The 21,466-nt window shown below is 38.3% G+C and overlaps 3 protein-coding genes and 1 pseudogene across 6 annotated transcripts; 2 read left to right on the forward strand and 2 right to left on the reverse strand.

Moving 5' to 3' along the window:
* Nucleotides 1–2,750: 2,750 nt before the first annotated feature.
* Nucleotides 2,751–4,032, forward strand: LOC103961604 (transcription factor MYB73). Its single transcript, XM_048571379.1, has 2 exons — nucleotides 2,751–2,890; nucleotides 2,928–4,032. Exon 2 carries the CDS (start codon nucleotides 2,968–2,970, stop codon nucleotides 3,904–3,906), a length of 939 nt encoding a protein of 312 aa, XP_048427336.1. The 5' UTR covers nucleotides 2,751–2,890; nucleotides 2,928–2,967; the 3' UTR covers nucleotides 3,907–4,032.
* Nucleotides 4,033–5,276: 1,244 nt separating this feature from the next.
* LOC103961603 lies at nucleotides 5,277–11,238 on the reverse strand (annotated as a pseudogene).
* Nucleotides 11,239–12,943: 1,705 nt separating this feature from the next.
* On the forward strand, nucleotides 12,944–15,080 carry LOC103961602 (cinnamyl alcohol dehydrogenase 1-like). 2 transcript variants are annotated; one of them, XM_048571357.1, is made up of 5 exons: nucleotides 12,944–13,205; nucleotides 13,479–13,592; nucleotides 13,752–13,979; nucleotides 14,182–14,621; nucleotides 14,709–15,080. In XM_048571357.1, the coding sequence occupies exons 1-5, from the start codon at nucleotides 13,129–13,131 to the stop codon at nucleotides 14,966–14,968; spliced, it is 1,119 nt and encodes a 372-aa protein (XP_048427314.1). In that variant the 5' UTR covers nucleotides 12,944–13,128; the 3' UTR covers nucleotides 14,969–15,080. The 2 variants fall into 2 exon arrangements, with proteins under 2 accessions (XP_048427314.1, XP_048427315.1); XM_048571358.1 differs by having other exon boundaries at nucleotides 13,763–13,979.
* A 28-nt stretch (nucleotides 15,081–15,108) lies between these two features.
* LOC103961601 (protein MRG1) lies at nucleotides 15,109–20,904 on the reverse strand. Of its 3 annotated transcripts, none has more exons than XM_048571359.1 (11): nucleotides 20,626–20,904; nucleotides 20,107–20,160; nucleotides 19,965–19,978; nucleotides 19,090–19,235; nucleotides 18,397–18,432; nucleotides 18,226–18,266; nucleotides 17,661–17,759; nucleotides 17,371–17,450; nucleotides 16,870–17,039; nucleotides 16,032–16,116; nucleotides 15,109–15,554 (listed from the first exon to the last, which is right to left on the reverse strand). In XM_048571359.1, the coding sequence occupies exons 1-11, from the start codon at nucleotides 20,761–20,763 to the stop codon at nucleotides 15,464–15,466; spliced, it is 954 nt and encodes a 317-aa protein (XP_048427316.1). In that variant the 5' UTR covers nucleotides 20,764–20,904; the 3' UTR covers nucleotides 15,109–15,463. The 3 variants fall into 3 exon arrangements, with proteins under 3 accessions (XP_048427316.1, XP_009372446.2, XP_048427317.1); XM_009374171.2 differs by having other exon boundaries at nucleotides 17,661–17,762; nucleotides 20,626–20,903; XM_048571360.1 differs by having other exon boundaries at nucleotides 17,661–17,762; nucleotides 19,090–19,278; nucleotides 20,626–20,760.
* Between the last annotated feature and the right edge of the window lie 562 nt (nucleotides 20,905–21,466).

The raw sequence follows: 21,466 nt of genomic DNA on the forward strand, positions 1-21,466 counted from the left end.
TGATTGTAGTTAATTTTTTTTTTTTAAATAAATGATATTATTTATAATTAAAAATACGAGAATTACCTAAAGTTTATAATAAATTAACAATAATATGATTCAAATTCATTTTTAGTTAAAATCAGACTTATAACATGTTACTACAAGTGAAAATAAATATTATTAAATCGTAGTACTAATGTTAAACTTTGGATGTTATTATTACTTGCTACAAAATGTTAAGCAATATGTACCAGCTGCTTGCCACAATATGTAAGGTGAGTCAGTCACATTTTAATAGACAACTATTTATACCTTTTATTAATAATTTTTAAACTTCAAAAATAATAAATAGAGATAGGCACCTGTACCCTCCCCACATCCATACAAAATGAAACAATGCGTTAGGTAGTCGGTAGTACGTACGAGTAACAGAAATAGATATGGAGAAAGATCTGTCTCCTTCTCTATATCTATTTTTATTCTTTATAAATAAAGATGGTGCTATCCACACATTAATTTTTACCCCTTATACACTCCTTTCAATTTTCGGCCGTCAGATCGAAAAAACCGAAGAAGATCAATGGACAAAAATTAACAAGGATGTGTTAGAAGTAAAAAGGAATGTGTGAATAGCACTTCTCTAAATAAATTATCTTTTAACAGACAATCACAATCTTAAAATTTGTTGGATGATTATTCTATGTTCTGAAAGTTTTTAAGAATTCTACCAATAGTTACATAATGATTAAGATTTAACGTTACACACTCAACAACTCTTCTATTTTGAAACATTATAAATTTTCATTGCAACTCAACACTCGTACTATTACGAATATAAGCAAATTGGAATTGACAAATGTATACTAGCACATATCGTACTAAGAGAAATGTTAAGAAGACTCTCTCAAAATTGACTCTTCATAAACTCTTTGCTATTTTACAAGTTAACGTTAATTTTTGTGCCATCATCACAAACATTGTGCCAAAAATTTGAGGTGGCAGAGAGTCCATAAGAGCCCCTAATATTTCCGATCGTACTAAATAACAGATTATATCTTGTGCCAACATGAATTTTCATTTCAATATCATAAAATATTGTGCTAAAAACATGTAATGACAGATTATTCTCACACAATTCAACGTTAAGTACCATGATAATATTATAAAACATTTTGTACAAACTATGATAGACGCTCTTTTTTTCTTAGACTGGGTTAAAATCCTCGGTTAGGTTTTTATCAAGATCTACTATTGTGCACCCTATCATCTGATGTGTAAGTGTTTTGATTTTATAAATCAATGAATATCAAACTTTAAAAAAAAATAAAAAAATAAAATTATGAGATGGCAGAGAGAATGCATAATATTTTTGAATGAGTCTTCTTACTATTTATCTTCTCCTTAATCCATCAATTTGTATATGTTAATTTTACTCCAATGACGAAAGTCAATTATGCATGAACATTTTGAGGGTGAATTCGAATAGGACGGACTCCCTTGTTACTATCAATTAACTGTTTAACATGAAACGCCAATGCTTTTACTAAAAAAAATTGATCAGTGAATGAATTACAAAAACAATAAAGTAGTCGTCCTTGCCTCCGCAATCTATATTTGATGAAATCTATCGTCATGATTCGATACAGCAGCTGTTAACTTAAACTTAAAAAAATTAGTGAGAACAAACTGGAAGTCAATTAAGGTAATTAAGTACATGTTTAACGGGGAGAGGAAGGTGAAGAGAAAGAGCCTGAGCCTGCTCCCCCTAGGACTCTGTCCTCCAGTACATATTTATATTTTGAAAGAGTATGTCGGTGGCTGAGGGGAGGGGAGGGGAAGATCAGAAGATGAGATTGGCCGTTAAGAAGGAAGGAGAGGGAGAAGAGATCATGATGTGATGAATCGGACGGTGGAGGTGGGTGGTGGCAGGTTTACAGGCTGGACTTGATGGGATAGTTTGTAATGATTGCCCCCGGATTCGGCCTTCCTTGTCGCCTTCTGCCACCTCACCCCTCAGCATTGCCCTTTTTTAAATTAAATTTTTTATTATTTAAACGTTTGAAAAAGAAACGTAAAAAATCCCACACGAAAATGCTCTACAGCCTGGCAGACTTCCTCAGTCAAACCCGTCTCGCACCCAAATCAGACCTACCATCCATCCTTATCCCCTCCGCATATGTTCCTTTATTCAATTTTTAATAAATTTAATTTTCCGTGATCATCAATCTCAACCATTGTTCTTTAACGGTACGTTACAATAACTAATATGACATATGAATGATTGATAACGGAAATAGAAGTTCTAGTTATTATGCGCCGTTAGCATTATAATTGAAACTTGATGCTCTTAACAAAATGAGATATTAGATTTTGTTTTCCTAACCATCAAGTGAAAATAATTCTAGAAGAATATAAACGACGCGCAGCTAACTTAATGCCTAAATCCGCTGATTGTTATCTACAACTTCCAAAAATATTAAATAAATAAATAAATAATTGAAAAATAAGGGGAAACGAACGCCCAAGACTCCAACTGTGACAGAGTAAAGCGGACGCTCCTGCTGCAGCAATGGGCATTAAAAAGAGCAAACAAAAAAGAAAAGAAAAAAAAAGGCCAAGAGCGATACGTTATGTAATTCAGTGCACTTTCTACATGACGCGTGTCCTTCACCAGCTGTATCCCAAAACTCCCCATTTCTTAACCGATTGCTTCCAACGAGCGGTGCCGCTTTACCACGTCAATACCAACTATTTAACCATCCAACCTCCACCGGCCCAACCGGTCACCCTTCACCCCTCCCTCCCTCCCTCGTATAAAAAACCCCTCCCTCCTCCTCCCCACTTTGTTTTTCGCCTCTCCCAAATCAAAATACCAGGAACTCTCAACTTTCAAATTTCGAAGGATTACAGAGAAATTAAAATTTACGAAAAAAAAAAAAAAAAAGAAGATTAGGGGGGAGAGAGAGAGTCTGTGAGTTAATTGCGATGGCGGTGAGCAGAAAAGATATGGATCGGATCAAGGGTCCATGGAGCCCCGAGGAGGACGACTCCCTGCAGAAGCTGGTGCAGAAGCACGGCCCCAGGAACTGGTCGCTGATCAGCAAGTCCATTCCCGGTCGGTCAGGGAAATCGTGCCGGCTGCGGTGGTGTAACCAGCTGTCACCGCAGGTGGAGCACCGGGCTTTCACGCCTGAGGAGGACGACATGATCATCCGGGCCCACGCTCGGTTTGGGAACAAGTGGGCCACCATCGCCCGCCTCCTCAACGGCCGGACCGACAACGCTATCAAGAACCACTGGAACTCCACCCTCAAGCGGAAGTGCTCAGACGGCGGCGGCGTCGACTTGAATGGAGGGTACGATGGTCATTTTCTCCGTGACCACGAGCAGCCGCCGCTGAAGCGGTCGGTTAGTGCTGGGTCGGGCGTGCCCGTTTCAACCGGGCTTTACATGAGCCCGGGTAGCCCGTCCGGGTCGGACGTGAGCGACTCCAGCGCGCAAGTCATGTCTCTGTCCGACTGCCACGTGTACAGGCCCGTGGCAAGAACTGGCGGGGTGTTGCCTCCGGCAGAAACGACTTCGTCTTCCAACAACAACAGCAGTAACAGCGAGAAGAACGATCCTCCGACTTCGCTGTCTCTGTCACTACCCGGGGTCGACCCGGAGGAGGTGTCGAACCAGGTTGCGGCTGCGAGCGAGTCCACCCAGGCTCCGGCTCCAGCTGCGGTCTCGACTACGTCGGTGGCGGTGCAGAATATTCCGGCGGAGTTGCTTGCGGTGATGCAAGGGATGATAAGGAAGGAGGTGAGGAACTACATGGCGGGGTTGGAGCAGAGCGGGGTTTGTTTTCAGCAGGCTGCTGCTGGCAATGAGGGGTTTAGGAATGTTGGGGTGAAGCGAATTGGGTTTAGCAGAATTGAGTGAGCGAGAGAAGTGCGGATTATTCCGGACAAGTTGGCAATTTGGATGATCGAAGGGAGCTCAATGCAAAAGAGTTATGAGCTTTTTGGAGAGAAGAAGTGGTAGGCAGTGCATGCCTGACCATAAAATCGATGGAGGGGGAGGGAAGGACGGAAGCGTTGGTTTTATTTTTATTTTATTTATCTATGTTTTTGTTGAGTAGGGGAAAATAATAATTTTGGTCAGTGTACAGTGCGAGACTGAGAGAGAGGGTTTGAGACTGCAAAATTTGGCCTTGTTCATCGGAAGACATGCACACCTTCCAAGGATTAAAAAAAAAGAAGGGGTAAAAATGGATCCTTGAAATTTCAATCTGAATTTTCGTCCTCCTTATTATCTGGGTTTGTTTTTACTGCACAATCATAATATTATTAAGGATGATGATGGGAGATAAATTACAATTTGAACAAGTGAGGGTTTGATGTTGGAAACCATGATCCTAATCTGAAATTTGACTTGGTAAACAAAGAGTGGAGAATTGAAGCCTGGCTGTTTTTCTTGGAGAACCCACCCATGCAGTCCTGGTGACACAAAGCCTTTGCTTTCTGGTACATTTGTGAAAACTGTAAAGGGCCTTTGAGTAAATATAATTTCATGCTTAAAATAGTACAAAAAAAGGGAGGAAAGTCTTGTTGTTCCTCTTCATAAAAAGAAGAGGTTGGGTGGGGATCTAGGGTTAAGCAATACGTTCCCCTGTTGGGTAAGAAAAATATCTCGACCCAACAAACAAACAAATGCAACCACCTTGAGGTGATCTAATAATTGAGGACGAATTTCAGGTTAGTATTCCACGTGACACGTTTTAGATTTGATTCTTAACGTTGGTGAATCACATGATGGTGGTCAGATGAAGTTAAAATGCCTTTGTGAGTTTTTCCAATCTATAAAAATGAACTGCCATAACGAAGTTGAGATGAGATTGGAAGGTGTAATTCATCTTATGAGATACGACGATAAAGGGTAATCACTGAGGACATATTACGTAAATGGTGCATGCGTTTTTAGCTAACACATGAAATTAAAAACTGTCCTAAATAAATTGGAGAAACCGCCCATGGTAAAATTAGGTGGAAAGTTGAAAAATGGACGGTTGGGAAATACATTCAAACTTGGTTAAAAGAGGTTGCTTGGAGAGCAAGACATGGGAAACATGTCAACAAATACGACTCCTCCCAGTCGCCGCCCAAGTCCTTTACGTAACGAATATAGACTTTGTAAAATTCCACCCACCCACCCCCCAGCCCAAGTTTATTTTTCTGTAAATTAAAGGACAATTTTATTGCTTTCTAGGGTTTAAAATTAAACATACAAACTCCATGATTGGAAGCCTTACAGAAGAAACTGTGGTGCTTCCCACACTGATATCGGACTCGAAATCAAGACTTTTTACAGGTTAAATGATGGACTCTTAACAAAATGATACTTACTTACCAGACCTTTCTCTTGTTATACATAACATGTGCCGTTGCCCTTTGCTGTAGACCAACTTGACCAACGAACTATAAGGGGAAAAAAAGTGTTTTAAGTTACTCAGCTGCAGCTTGGATGGTGTCTGTGCCAGATTGAAGTGGTCCTCAGTGATACAAGTCTGGATTTCAGTTCTTTTACCGAATTCCATAAATCCTGCCTCCAGCACCACGTCGGGTGGTTTAGAGCACGGGCAAACAAGAAGGGTACCACCTTCGTGTAACAGAACCTACATGTCAACCAAACGAGCAATCATGAAACTGGAAGTATTGCTTCCAACAGTGTACTTTAAAAGACATGAAAAAGAAAGTAGCAATAAGGTTTCAGGAATTTAAAAAAACGAAGCAATTCATACCGTTAACCAGGGGAAGAAATCCTAATATGGATGGAAGAGAAGCCAAAATTATACAGGATAAAGCAAGGGCTACACTCTGCTTCACCTGTATATGCATGCAGAAAATAATGTCAGTAACAGAATAACAAACAAACGATGGGATAGATGTTTAGCAGGTACCAAGGAAGTTGTTTGGCGAGACTTGGCAATACAGAATGGTACAGAAGATATATTGTCTCGCAGCAACAATACATCTGCAACAGCTGTGGCAGTTGCACTAGCACGTTGGGCAAGGACAATCCCTACAGTGGCTGCTGCTAGCGCTGGAGTATCGTTTATACCTTCACCGACCATTATCAGATCTCCACCTGTAGTAAATCCCAGAATGTGCTGAGATGAACATATTAGCTTTGAAAAACAGGTGAGGAAAGACTGGCATGCATTCGATAAATTGCCCACCACCAAAGACATGATCAAGTCAACACTTGATATAATGCATTGTACATTACTGAAATTAGAATGGAAAGGCTATGGACACGGGGGAAACAAGAAGAAAAGACATTCTCAGTGAAAATACATAATGCAAATGCATTTTCCTTTTTTGGTACTCATAGCAATAATAGTTAACAAACGTGCAGGAGCATAGACAAATTGTTAAAATATAACACGTTTAGGAATGAATTTAACAAAGTACAATGGTAAAAAAATTCCTCAAACTTTTCGTTATGCTATGACATTCGATAGAAGACCTAAACGAGGGCGTACACACTACTTATTGTTACCGTTAACTAGTCATCAATTGTGCATCTGCTGAACCTCAGATATACTTAAGAGGAGGGAGAAGATCAATTATATTTTGAGATACAAGGACCACTAATCAAATGGCATGTTCTTAGAGTTAAAGATTATAAACTCACCCGTTTCCCTTGAGACATATTTAACATGACTGAGCTTATCCTCAGGCTTCAGACTGCAATAAACTTCATTGATACCAACAGAATTTGCAACTCTCCAAGCCTTGACTCATGGTCACCAGTCAACATCATTACATGGAGCTTTGCTTGATCTTGTAACTCTTCTATGACATCCGAGGACCCAGGTCGAGGCCTATCCTCTAGATGAATCAATGTTACCTGCACAGACTCATCATGATTTAGAAAAGGCTAAACAAAAAACACCCCATAGGAAAATGGGTACTCGTATTGATAAACAAAAATTTCAGGAAGAGCTTGTTAACATACTCTCCCAAATATGTACGTAGGTTGGCAAATTTTGAACACCAGTATGCAAGTACACCTTTTTGCAATAAGCTTAGTTACAGACATTTAAAACAGAATTAAGTTTAGTTAAGCACATTTAGGCTGAAAACTAATCTATTTATATTCACTCTGCAGTTCAGTTATATCTCATACCCTCGTAATTTCAACCAAACCCAATTACTGTACACTTATTCCACATTTCTTTTAACTCCAAACCAAATGAATATACCCTCATAATTTTAACCCCCAAAATTTCAGTCGTCACACCCACTTCAAACCAAAAGTTTCCCTTATTTGCATACACTTAAAATGAAACCTCACCTTTTCATTGACTGAAAGAGCTGCACGAACAAATTTTGTTCCATATGAAGATGCATTCACAGCTTCCTTGATCTTTTCTGATGTATCTTCTGATCTACAAAGTGAGGTAATGAAATCTACTGAACCAAGAGATGTTTTCAACAGTTTACCCCCTTCAGTTCCTAACTATAAAAAGACAGAAATCCATGGAAATCATTATACCTCTTACTGGCCAAAAACACTTAAAAAAAATTTAGGTGAAAGACAATTGATGCCTGTATGATACATTCATTACATTAGTATTGATATGCAATCAGAAAAGAAAATAACCATGCACTTAGAGCACCGCTGGAAACAAGGTATGTAATCGATAGATATCGGAATGATTTGAAAACTAGCTAAAGACATGAAAAAGTGGCAGCAAGTATAGATTACACAACGGAATGGGGTCAATTGGATAAGAAAATGAGCGAAGGACTTCATTATTAAAGTTGGAATTTTTAAAAGAAAAAGGTCTATGCTAGTTGGAAAAAAAAAAATACCTCGATGCCGTTGAGAGTAGCAATTAGACCTCTGCCTGGAAAATACTCAAAACTCTCAACAGAAACAGAAGGAAGGTCTTTCCCTTCACTATGGTTGACCACAGCTCTGAAAGGAAAATAGAAAGACCAATAAGTATTGATAATATCATCTTCAACATGTGTCATCTGTTAATTAGTATATTTGATTCCAACATCTCCCATTACTTGATAGAGGGCATTAAGATTAAAATAAATGTTGTCAGCGAGAAGTAAAATTGTTCATTACCCTTTCTGAGCGGGAAACAAAGTACGTGGGTACATGTTGAATCAGAAAGGATGCATTGCAGATTACAATTGCAAGGGATAGTAAGTTAAACAGACAAATAAATAGGGCTGCTGTCCAAAATCACTACCTTCCAATAGGGTGAGTGGTACCCTTCTCCATTGCAGTGGCAACAGCAAGAGCCTTCTTTTCACAGCTGGGGACACAGCAGGAAGAAAAATCTGATACACCATTTCTCATCCGATGCCCGTAAATTGGTTCAATTGCTTTGAACGCCAACCCCCCGGTTGTCAAGGTTCCAGTTTTATCAAATGCAATAGTGTGACAAGAAGCTAGAGCATCTAGCACATGGCCACCTTTCAGCAGTATCCCCTGTAACAAACATAAAAGGCGGTGTGTCATACCCAAACAGCGCATGCCATATTACTGCACAGAATTTAAGATTATAACATGGAAATGCATGAAAAGCAAACCAGTTCATATTGTAGCATCGATTAAAATGCATACCTTCCTCACACAGGAACTAATTGCAGTAGCATGTGCCAATGGAGCTACAGCCAAAGCACAAGGTGAAGCTGCCACCATGAGGCCCAACGCTCTATAAACTGATCCTCTGCAAGCTATAGGATTAAGCAAATATCAGCTTGATGGACGATGAGCATGCCCTCTATTTTGAATACATATAGTAAAGCGGTATTCAGCTAGTTCTTTCAGAGGCAGGAAAATAAGGTAGTTCTTTAAGATTTTGATATTGCAAACCTGTCTAACATTCATTTTGGCTGACTTAACATAAAAATAATAGTAAAACAATGTATGTAATCTTTTTACATTTCCCTGGTTTATCAGTGGGGATCTGGTAAAGCTAAAATACCACTGCTTTTTGTTCTATTTCTTTTCTATTGAAAAAAAAAATTAATGTAAAAATCATTGGTGGCAAGAGTGCTTCAAGCGCTTAGGGAAGATTACCCGATGTTCCAATAAATGGCCACTTGAATAGGAATGGACCAAGAAGAGCAATAGCAGCTGATAAAACTACAACCACCATGCTGTATTGCTCACCAACTGATCCAGCCACCTCTGAAGCTTTGGTTTATTCAATTGTGCTTCTTCAGTCAATTGCAAAATCCTACTAAGAGTTGATTCTTTCCAAGTTTTTGTTGCCTGCATAAACAATTGCTTTTAGCACCTAATCACAGCTCATTACAACAATCTTACTAGCATGAGAACTCTAGAAACCCACCCATGACAACTTTCAAGATCATCCCGTCAACGACTGTGGCAAGAATTATATTTCCAAGATAAATTGGGAATCTAGTGAATTTGTATGCTAAGTTTAAGGGTTATAAAAATATCTAAAAAGTGGGGGCAAAAAAGACTCATTCACAAACGTGTTTCATGTAACTTTCAGCATAGCTCCTAACGTTTACATTAAGAACATAATATGAAAAGCGAGTTCTTCATGTATCCAATTCTGAAAAAATTGAAAACAAAATATTTGTGAATGTACCTTTCACTGTTATCCTGCCATCCAAGTTCCTTGCACCACCAGGAACCCTGTCTCCAACTTTTGTCTCCAACGGTTTGATCTCTCCAGTCAAGTGCTCGATAGTAAGGTGGCAGTACCTTGGGAAACTTCACAATCTACAGGCACAGACTAATCCAATACCAGCCCCCATTACAATGCTTCCATATTCTAATGGATCATTTAGGTGAGATATAATGATACATCACTGTAGTGAGGACAAAACCTATTGAAGATGCTACCAAATCATTCCACTAGTGATATTATTAAACACGAAGGTTGTAAATTTGTTCCCGTACCTCACCAGCTCCGACCAAAATGTACGACCCCATTTGTAGGTCGTGCACGGGAACCTGCTTGTATGCCAAATCAGACGTATTAGGAAGTTGTCCGTCATTGATATCCAGCACAAGGGCGAAATCCGGATGATTTTCCTTCAAATCTTTGACGTCAATCATAGAACGACTTGTGAAATACTCCTCAGCTGCATTGACAACACACAATGATCAATACACAATAAGTTGCCACCATAAAGTAGCGAAATTTAAATGCTTACCAATATGGGCAAGATTGAACATGGCCAAAAGTAACCCTCCTTCCAATGCATTCCCCATAAACACAGATGCAAATGCTGCTAAAGCCATCAATACGTGAATGTTTACCTTCCCGCCACTTAAATCAGTAGGAGCGTCGAGTGCCGCGGAGACCTGCGATTAAATCCAATTCAAATTCAATCAATTGCAGACCAAATTCTAGGGTTTTAATCAATTAAACAGGAGGATGCAAGTTCTTTAGTTCTTACCCCCACCAGAGGGAATGCAACGAGTATGAAAGCATTCTGCATAGGCTTCACGGCCAGCTTGGGCATCATATAAGGCAAACGGCGGCGGCGAGAAGCAGAGCAGCGGAACAGAAGCACAATTGCATGTGCTCCCTGAGGAAATCGGCGAGGTCGGTCCATCGCACGGCCTTGGCGAATCGGACGAACTGTTTCTGAGTTCCGGTGAGCTCCCCATAGTCGTGGTGGTGATGGTGGTCGTGGCGATGGTCGTGGTTATGGGGTGGTGGTGATCGTGATCGTGATCATGATCGCATTCCTGGCGGTGCATCGGAGAGCGGTGGAATTGCGGAGAGGAGGAGCAGGAGGAGGAGGGAGGGCATTGAAGCGGAAGAGAGAAGGGCGGAGGAGGGGGTGGTAGAAGATGGGTTTTGGGGAGGGCGAGTTGAGTCGAGTTGTGGTGGGGAGATGACTCAGTAGAAGGGAGTGGTGGTGGTGGTTGCTAATGAATCTGATTGGGATTGGACGAGGGAGCAGGGATTCCATTGGGATGTTAGAGAGAGTGTGTGTGTGTGTTCAAGACATGGTCGTCGGTGAGAGTCTGAGAAGTGGAAGTTGTGTTTCCCTCGGTGTTTTATTTGTTGCGAGAGTTTGGAGATGGGAGTTTGGAGTGGTGAATCTGTTAAACGTTAACTGGGTGATGACATTGTGTCTCCACACTCCACAGCATGTGCTCATTTCGAACGCTGCAAGTCGCAAATGGGATATGGCGCCGTTGATTTCTTGCTGGAAAATTCAAACTATTCACACCGACTCCACTCGTTCGTTCTGCCATCACAATTAACTTCACACTATCAAATTTTAACTTTTGTTTCGTAATAGGTTATGACATTTTTTACCTTTTCACATCGCATCATTAAATTAATTTGCACTTTTTATTTGATTGATCGTTTGGTCAATTATTAATTCTAAATATCACATGACAGCACAATACGTAATTCACTTTCCAAACTTACTAATCATATTGCAAAGAACATATTAAGACCATTTACGTGAGCAGATTAGACAATCAACTTAATTGAAGATGTAAATAGATATGCTATGCGAGAAAATTGGTGCCTCGTGTCTCATTTTAAATCTGACTTCTAATCTAGGTGGTATCAAGTATACTTTAGGTCATCTTGTTAGCATAATTTTTTGGTTAATTACAAATTTGTCGTTTGCATGTTTGGGCTTTTTTTTTTCTTTTTCACTTTGGTCATGCAAATTTATCTTGTTTCAAGTTGATCCCTAAACTTATGAAAATGTGTTTAATGAGGATATACAGAGATGTTTACAAAAATTGACGAAATGACATGAAAATTGACGAAACACCATGTGAAAATTGACGTTTACAAATTTATCTTGTTTCAAGTTGGTCCCTAAACGACATGAGGATATACATAACCGTTTTACATTTTTAGAAGTGCATTCAAAAGAACAATTTGTATGATGGGGTAATGGTGATGACCCATTTTCACCATGAACTAATGTCTCTTATCCTAGTGTAACGCGTCTAGACCAATAGACGTAACTTCTTTATTATATCTAGCGGGTAAAAAAAACATGAATGGATAAGCAGGTTTCATTTTTAAGACTTCACAAAACCACACTTTCGCATGGCTTTATTTTTCCCTTTCAACCAATTCTGAACAAAGATATATAGAGTACGACACAACTTCTGAAAATTATAAACAGAATCTTATAGTGTTGATCAAAACCTCAAAAGTCTGCTGAAGGTTTTGGTGATTTGAAGTTGTAAATTTGAATGTTCATGATGGGTATTTTGTCCAATGAAAACTTCTTTGGCAAGAAATCAAACCCAAGAAAAACTTAATTATATTTGACAATCTTGGGCTCCACAAGAGAACTTTCCAGATATAGCTGGTCACATTAAAGGAACAAATTTGGCCATCCAATATGGGCAGCAGCTTGGAAAATCAAGTGTCTGGTTGCTAATTATTTCGTTGTTAGTGTAATTTTTACCATTTTGTTGGAAATAGTGGAGAAATACAAGAGAAAAAAGAATGATGAGTAAAGGTGGAAGATGAGTGGTGGGAAAGAGGTACAAGGAATGAAAGAGTACATATGTAATGTTAACTAAAAATTGATAAGTTTCGAGTAATTTTTCAGAATTTTCAAGTTTTTGTTTTGTAAATTGTTCTTCATTTTTCCGTCCTTCCTCCCTCTACCCTTCTTTGTTCATTAGTCCCTCCATATGCATTTTTCTATATCTATCAAGAAAAGATTGAAACTAAAAGCAAAATTGTTATCAAATAGACAGTAACTATGAGATGCTAAAAAACACCAACTTTCTAAATTTCTAATTCCATGCATGACGTGTGTGATGAGGCAACATAACCCACTCGAGCACAACACAAAGAAAAGACTTTTGTCCTAATAATATATTTACTTATATTTAATTGTTTTATTTCAGCAGCCACAGCTTTGGACTTTATTTTTTGTAACCTTTTGTGACTGAATGCAGATCGCCTTCAATTCTTTATACAGTCGTGTTTGAATTCATTAAAAAACTGATTAAGGCAAACGCCATGGTCATATGGAGGTTTGACATGATCAGTATAAAACCCCAAAGAGCAATACTCCACCTTCACCATTAATTCTGTTACTTTTATTACTAATTATTTGTTCATTGGTAACCAGACCAATTGATCCATAAGAAATGGAGGGAAGAAAGGCGTTTGGTTGGGCTGCCAGAGACACTTCTGGAATTCTTTCACCCTTTTCATTCAACCTCAGGTCTCTCTCTCTCTCTCTCTCTCTCTCTCTCATCTGTTATAAACAGTTGGGTTACTCTCTATGGCCTCGCTTGGTATAAGTAACTCTCTAAATACATGCTCTTTTTAATTCTCCTATTTCAGAGATGATTGAAATTCTTGAGTAATCCATCTCGTACCGTATAATCCAATCCTCTATACCAAGCACGGCCAATATTGCCAACTGATTTTTACAGTGAAACCTCGACTACCTTCGTAATGTACTGTATTGTAAACTAAATGTCCTCATGAACAGAGAAACAGGTGCAGAAGATGTAATGTTGAAGGTTTTGTACTGTGGAGTAGACCACACAGATCTTCATCAGATGAGGAATGAGATTCACTCTACTAATTACCCTTTGGTTCCTGGGTAAGTGAGACCATATACATTTTGACAATATTCTTCATGCATGCAGGCATGCGTGTAGCATTTTATCAAATAATTAACCTTTATGTTTATAGATATTATGCTTTTGACAGTTTTACTGTCTAACCCTTCTTTGTACTTGCTTTGGTTTAAATTTTGGAGGCATGAAATAGTGGGAGAAGTGGTGGAGTTGGGTTCAGAGGTAAAGAAATTTAGGGTTGGGGACTTGGTGGGAGTTGGATGCATAGTTGGGTCCTGTGGAGAATGCTCGCCTTGCCAATCCAACATGGAGCAATACTGCCCCAATATAATCCCCACTATTAATGGCACCAACAAAGATGGAAGTTTCAATAGGGGAGGCTTCTCCTCTGCCATGGTTGTTCATCAAAGGTAATCAACAACTATTTAATTAGTTACGAATTAACCAATTTAGTTCAGTTTAGTTCAGTTCAGATCAGACCAGCAGTCTAGTCCGGTTCACCAGTTTTTCGGTTTGAACGTCCACTCATAGCAAAACACATGAACTCTATAATCTATCTTTGTAGCCTTCCATTTTGAGTTACCCTGCCTTATAATTAAGAGTAAAATGCAGGTTTGTGGTTCGGATACCCGAAAACCTAGCACCAGATCAGGCAGCTCCGTTGTTGTGTGCTGGGGTGACAGCCTATAGTCCATTGAAGCAGTTCATGGGGTCTAACAGGGTTCTCAGGGCAGGGATATTGGGTTTAGGAGGAGTTGGGCATCTGGGTGTGATAATTGCCAAGGCAATGGGCCACCATGTGACTGTCATAAGCTCTTCTGATAAGAAGAGGCAGGAGGCTTTGGACATTTTAGGTGCAGATGCTTTTCTGGTGAGCTCCAATGCTGCTGAGATGGAGGGAGCTGCCAACAGCCTTGACTATATTCTCGACACGGTGCCCGCTTTTCATCCTCTGGGATCTTACCTTTCACTGCTCACGGTTGATGGAAAGCTCATCGTAGTTGCTGCTGTGCCTAAACCCCTGCAGTTTGATGCAGTCGACTTAATTCTAGGTACCATCCTCTGCTCCCATCTCTGTTCAATTTCAATCTTTTGATATTAGAGCCATATTGTAAGATATAATTTGTGTTGCCGTACAGGGAAGAAGGCGATTGCCGGGAGCTTCATCGGAAGCATGGACGAAACTCAAGAGATATTGGAGTTTTGGGCAGAGAAAGGTTTGAAGTCTTTCACAGAGGTGGTGAAGATGGATTATGTTAACAAGGCATTTGAGAGAATGGAAAGAAATGATGTGAGGTTTAGGTTTGTCCTGGATGTAGCCGGAAGCAACCTGGATGATCAAGACGGTTCAAAAATAAACACGACAGCGGACATAAATCATTGTGATATTATTCTTTAGCCTGAAATCGCTTAAATTTGATCGAAATTTTCATAGTTCAACAAATGTATTGCTAATTGCTCTATTTGACACCAAAATGGTAGACCTGAAGTTCAAGAGAAATATTATAACAGATCCCTAATCGATGCGCACATTAAGAATACAAAACAGAACTTTGATCAGAGCTTTTACAAATGCACATAACAAACACAACTATTACTTCCAAGGTTACAAGAACGACTACAGTATTCCAGCAAGCAATTATCTCTGTAATCTTGTCGGTGAAACAATTTTCCTGACAGAGTACGCTAAAGAAAACTAAATAGAAGTCGAGGAGAAAAGAAAAAGAATGAATTAATGCTAATGTTACAACAACAATTGGATGTTCCATGTTTCTGGATTGTCTAGACGGAAGCATCGATAACATGCCACGGTCATTAATCTCTACAGTCTCTACCATCCGTCCAACGGTGGCAGGTATGTGGGAGGAGAAGTTAGAGCAGTTCATGTGGCAATTCAGTCATGTTTTCCCTTACCTTTCCCTTCAACGCTTTTTGAGCCATCATAAGCAGAAAGGAAGAACGTACTCTGATTTTTCTGCATAAACCTGCATGACAATGAAAAAATTACTCGGTGTAAAAAGTGTACAAGGATATAATTGCAGTGAGCTGTAACGAATTTGAAGAACATCATCAAAATAAAAGTACATGAAATAAATCATTATACTTGGAAGATAAAACTAGAGTCCCCATCAACTTTTTCAGGTTTTCTCATTACATCATCTCAACTCATCTTTTCCTCTGATTTAAAATGATTACACAACCGAAATGTTATCCTAATGAAAGCCGGATTCCTCCCTTATCAATGTTTGAGATACCTGATTGTGCCTGAAATGACTTGCGAATATCCACGCACAACTCTTTTTTTTTCAGTTCGAAACTTTGAAAGAATAGTGAGAAAGTAGCAAAATGGGACAACGGTGATGGTGCTTAAATTTTCATCTTTTCTTACTGAAGCTAAAATAGAGAAACAGAAATATGTCCAACAGGGTAATATATATGATGTATAAGGTTTGAGAGGATACTTGAGGAAATCGAGTAATTTCTGCTGCAAGCGGCTTTGTGTTTCCTCCTCGATGTTAACATATGCCAATAGCTCCGGCAACTTAACTGCAAACACCAGAAATATGTCACTATTGCACAAAAACTTTAAATTATAATAACTTTCATGACAAAACATATCTTACTTTCAAATGTTACAAATCATCTGTTGTTATATGGTCGTTAGATCAGAAAATAACTTTTATACAAACCACAAATTCAAAATGCAAAAGGAAAACATTAGAAATTCAAAATCAACAGCTTAGATTGGTCTATGAAATTTTCTCCACAAAGTTGTTACCAGTGTCAAGGTCTAAGGTATGAATGAGATATTCATTAATTTACTACACAATGCCTCAACGGAGGATGTGTGAGACAGAGATTCAGATAGAATAATATTAGTAGTGTCCTTAAGCATTGCAGGAAAACAATTCCATTGGAAAAGAAAATTCACATTAACAGTGTAGAACAAAGTTTTAAAATTAATGTCCTTTCTGGAGAGAAGTTGTACTGGATTTTCAAAGATAGACTGTACATGCACAGATCAGGAAACTTTTTTTCCACTCAAACCCCAACCCTTTCCAAATCCCAGTTTCTCCTTTACCACAAAAGCAAGGCCCAATGGACCTATATTGTGTAATATGGATATCTAGGATTTCTCTAAGCTGTAAATGTTTAGATTGAATGCAAGAGACATCAAAGCACACATTCATCGGAATCAACTAGCAGCAGCAGTTGCCATCACACATAGAATACAACCAGACCCTATAAACAATCATAGCATACAAATTTCAAAGATTCGACACTTATGGGTGATCATACCAAAGAGTCGCAGTAAATGTTCAGCGCCATATATTGTTGACGGGGAGACATCACCTACAACTGTTTCAACATACTGTTTGCGTTCCTTTTTGTATAAGAGCATCACTGGCAAAGCTCTGTCAAAGTAACATCGTATTCCTTTCAGGATTTCACCAACTGGATCAGTCACCCTGTATTCGAAAAACATAGACCATGCAATAATCATCAGGTGTATTGAAACTCCCAACTAGATCTTTATACACAGAAACGGCAAGATTAGATTAGAGTACCAAAATATTTAAATGAGACATACTCATATAGATTTAACTCATTGCACATTATATGTTATTGACACTAATTGATCCATGTGGCAACATATTTGTATATCAAAGTTTCAGCCAGATCTAATTAACCGGGACCAACTGGTGGATGACATGAACAGGAAAGATAACAAACAAAAGCTAGTAGAAGGATAAAAAAAATAATTTATATGCAATCATAACAAGACTTGGGTAAACTTACTTTCCATCCTTCTTTGTTCTGTAGTCAAGGTATTTCTGCAAAATGTCATCCACAGTTGGAGAACGTGGAAGCATTACAAGCTGCAGGGGGAATTTTTTTTTCAGAACCAAAAATTACTTTGAAACACTTAAAAAGAGTCATTGAAAGGTGGGATAAATTTCCATCTAGAGATGCAATGTGAAGAACCAAAAATATTCTTGATAGACATTTAACTTCAAAACCATCATGGTACATATTTGTCAAATGAAATGACAGTCAAAAGAAGTTTTTCTTTTAACACTTATGCGTACCTTATCCTGCTGCGAAACAAATTCCCAGTCATCAACAAGCTGTTTCCTTAGTGTTGACGGAATTTGAATCTTGACAAGCTTTTCCAGTGCAGCAGTATCCTTCTACCAATTAAAGGAACCCACAATCAGCCCAATATCAAAGAAATGTTAACAAGAAAACTTAACTAAGACCTGATGCGAATATTAAACAGTTCCAGAAGGCAGCATTAATCGTCTGGGAAAACATACATGCTGCATTGCATTGACAAAGAAAAATTGAATATAATAAACGATGAAAATCAGCCATATTAGCAGAGCAATATCAACATTTAGCAGGGAAAACTTCCATCCCTTCATTTCTTATTTTCATCTTCTTTTCAATTGGAAAAGATCAATGGACCACCACTACACTACATGCACCTTAAAGCACAAGAACATAAACACTGCAAAATTTTTTTTTTATATACATAGAGGCCTATCACATAAAAAAAAATGAAAGTGAGGAGTATAGCAAGTGAGAACAAAGCATCTGACTGTTATCCAGGAAATGGAAAAAAATTTGTAGTGTATTTAATACATGCCAAACCTCAGTGCCTGAGTCATTCTTCCGCTTCTTCCCTTTCGTTACTGCAATAAATTTCAATATCAACTCACTAAAAAAATCCTTTGTTTTTTTTTTATTTTTTGCTTTGTAAATCATATATTTTTCATGAAAAAATCGAAGTTGAAGAAAAATAAATCAGAAAGTAAATTGTACCATTGTTCTTGTGGTCCTCTTTCTCTGCTTTTACATCTACAAAATGCAATACACGAAAACTGGTATCAATGAAAAATACAACAAAAATAAAAAGTATTCATAACAAATATCACATTGCCAAACAAACTTTCAAGTGTTTGGGTCTATTTGTGAAGAGAGAGAGATCTTTCACTCTCTCTTTCAGAATTAAACTTTTTAAGTGAAAACCTTCAAGATGAAAAGTTTGAATATCATCAATTTTCAACGACACCATTCAGTTTAAGTGTTCTCTGGTGCTTAGACTATTGTCAAGCACATCAATCACAGTGATAGGACCATACTAGTAAAGACAAAACAACCATTAATCCTAAAACTACTACAGAGGATTAGTAATGCAGCTTTGCCAAATCAACAAACACAGTACAACTGGATACATACTAAATGCAAATGAAAATGAAAGATTACAATGGTTAAGAAAGTGAAAATGCTTCCGTTATTTTGAGAGAAAGTGAGAGTTTCCCTCAAACAATCCATTAGTTAATTCCCTCTTGCCAAACATATGTTTTCCCGGGAAAATAAGTTTATAATAATATGAATACAGGTGTTACCATGCACATATGACAAACAAGGAGGTATAAAGGATAAAAGGCAAATCACATTCTGTCATTGGAGCCTTTAGGCACCAAAACAAAAGTAAATAGGAGCGCAGCTAACCAGTAGAAATTTTTGGCTTTGTCTGAGCTGAGCGTCCTGATTTTGTATTCTTGTCCACGCCCTGTTTCTTGTCAAGAGCTTGCTGCTTCAATATATTATCTTCAGTATGTTTCAACAAGCGATCTCCACCTACCCATTCGTCCCAACTGTTGGCAAGATGTCCAAGCCACAGTAATGATTTCTGTATCCCTTTTTGAAAAGGGCAATTATTAACGAAAGAACATTTCTAGTAAAGATTGTACAGCTCTATGGTAGTTTTTTAGACAACATATATAGCTCAGAAAGCTATAGAGAGTATTTAATCTTTATAATAAGAGAATACAAGCCTTGTTATGAATTGTCATAAAGGTGCAAGCAAGGAGTATGTTGCACCCCATGAAATGGAGAATGACGCAGGAATGGTTATATAGCTCAGAAAGCTAGACAACACAGCAGTTTTCAGAGGATACTAGAAAAGATGTTTCATACGAAATTTCAAGTCAGAAACGAGATACTAGAATCTATGTACGACAACAAAATACCTTTACTAGTTGAACTAGTTCCAACCTTCTAATTCTATTTGTATTTCCGTGATCTGTAAATTTCGCCATACTATGGAAGTTAGAACTTCAAATTTGTTAGGAATCCGCCTTCCTAAAAGGGGAGGTATGGGAAGCAATATAGAGGAATGTTTGAAAATATTAAATATAAGGGTTTTAGACTCTTGAAAGAAACTAGATCCAAAGATTCCAAACTACACCAAATTCCACATAGCCGCAATCCAAATTGTAGATTTCTGAAGTTTTGCATTCTTTACCTCATTAACCTTAAGTCTAAAATCGGAAAATGTAATGTGGTTGACAGAAGTAGAACAGAAGTTACAGAAACACACTCACTTTTTATTCCAACCCTGCAAAACAAAAAATCGTGCACCGGTTAGTATAATGTCCAGAAACTAGTTTGGTTACCCACATCTTGTCACCACAATATGCATTCTTGTTCAAAAAGGATAATGCGGGGAGATATTATTCAACTTACCAGGTAGTGAACAAAGTATCTCCATTCATTTTTCCTCAGCTCCGCTTTTTGAACCTAAAAAATGAAAGCTCAAAGTTGTTTAGATTATGACTACAGCAACATTGCATATTTGAATTATGTTAATTTTGTCTAATAGAGGGTACAAAGATATGTAAAAACATATTTTAATAATATCCTTCAAGCAAAAAAGTAAATATTAATTACAAATGCATCAGCTAGATTAGAATTCCCAATTAAAATTGAACTAACTAATCAAATAAAAAACTGCCCAGAAAAATAAATAGCCTTGTAAACCTTTCTCTCTTTCTTTTTACTTGTGTGGTAAAAAATAAACGCCTAAAAGAATCCAATTGCGAATAAACACTAAAGATTACAAACCCAAAACCCTAAAATCCAAATTCCAACGAAGCTTAACAAAATTCAAGAACTAGAAGAAAAGCACCAGAATTTGGAAAGTTAGGGCAAAAAGATAAAGAAATTGATGATGGGGAAAGAGAAAAGGAGGGTGGTTTGGCTTGCCTTGGCTTCGTAGATACGAGGGCCGTGGTAGGCGAGGATCTTCTCGCCCTCGGAGTAGAGGCTGGAATTGGAGGGAGGAGCGTCGCCGCTGGAGGTGTCTCCGTCGGTGACGGAGTCGTCTCTCGATGAATTTCCCATTTTTGGCAGAGCAGCGGTGGCCGGAAGGCTTCAGTTCAGCGCCTTCTCTCAGTTGAGAAGTTGAGAGGAGCGTTCACACTGTTGAGCTGAGAGTGACCGGTTGCAGCGGGTGTTCAAATTAAAGCGCAAGATGCGATCCGATTTGTCAGTAAATCCCCAAATATTTTTATTTTCCATTTGTCGTTGGATTTCGGTTAAAAATGGGCTGTACTTGGGCCCAGAGAGGCTCATGGGATTTTTTTTTTTTTTTTTTAAACAAACGATATTATTTACATTAAAGGATAGGATAGCGGACTAAATTTCACAATAGGTTAGTAATAATAGGGTTCAAATTAGCATTTGGCGAGAATCGAACCAAAGACCTCTCACTTACAAATGAAGAGGAATAACATTAGACTGTTGTACTAAGTAGCATGGGCTACGGTGTTATATGACTTGTACAGGAGCGAGTTCACTGCTATAGTGGTGTCCTATGCTAATGAAATATAAATATTCATAAGTTTTGTTCATATTTTCTTGTTTCATTTGAACGAGACGTCACATGGTAATGTACTCGTGCCATGTAAACTACTTTCCATATAATGATATAAAATCAGCAATAGAGAAACTTTTCTCCTACAAAATGTTGACAGTAACTCACATTGTAGTTGGGGAGGTCTTGCATAAAGTGCTTAAAAGACCTTATGTCACTCCACTTAGTGCC

Source organism: the organism of the source record quoted next, unplaced genomic scaffold, assembly GCF_019419815.1.
Source record: "Pyrus x bretschneideri cultivar Hongxiangsu unplaced genomic scaffold, Pyrus_bretschneideri_v1 Contig59, whole genome shotgun sequence".
NCBI classification, from domain to species: Eukaryota; Viridiplantae; Streptophyta; class Magnoliopsida; order Rosales; family Rosaceae; genus Pyrus; species Pyrus x bretschneideri.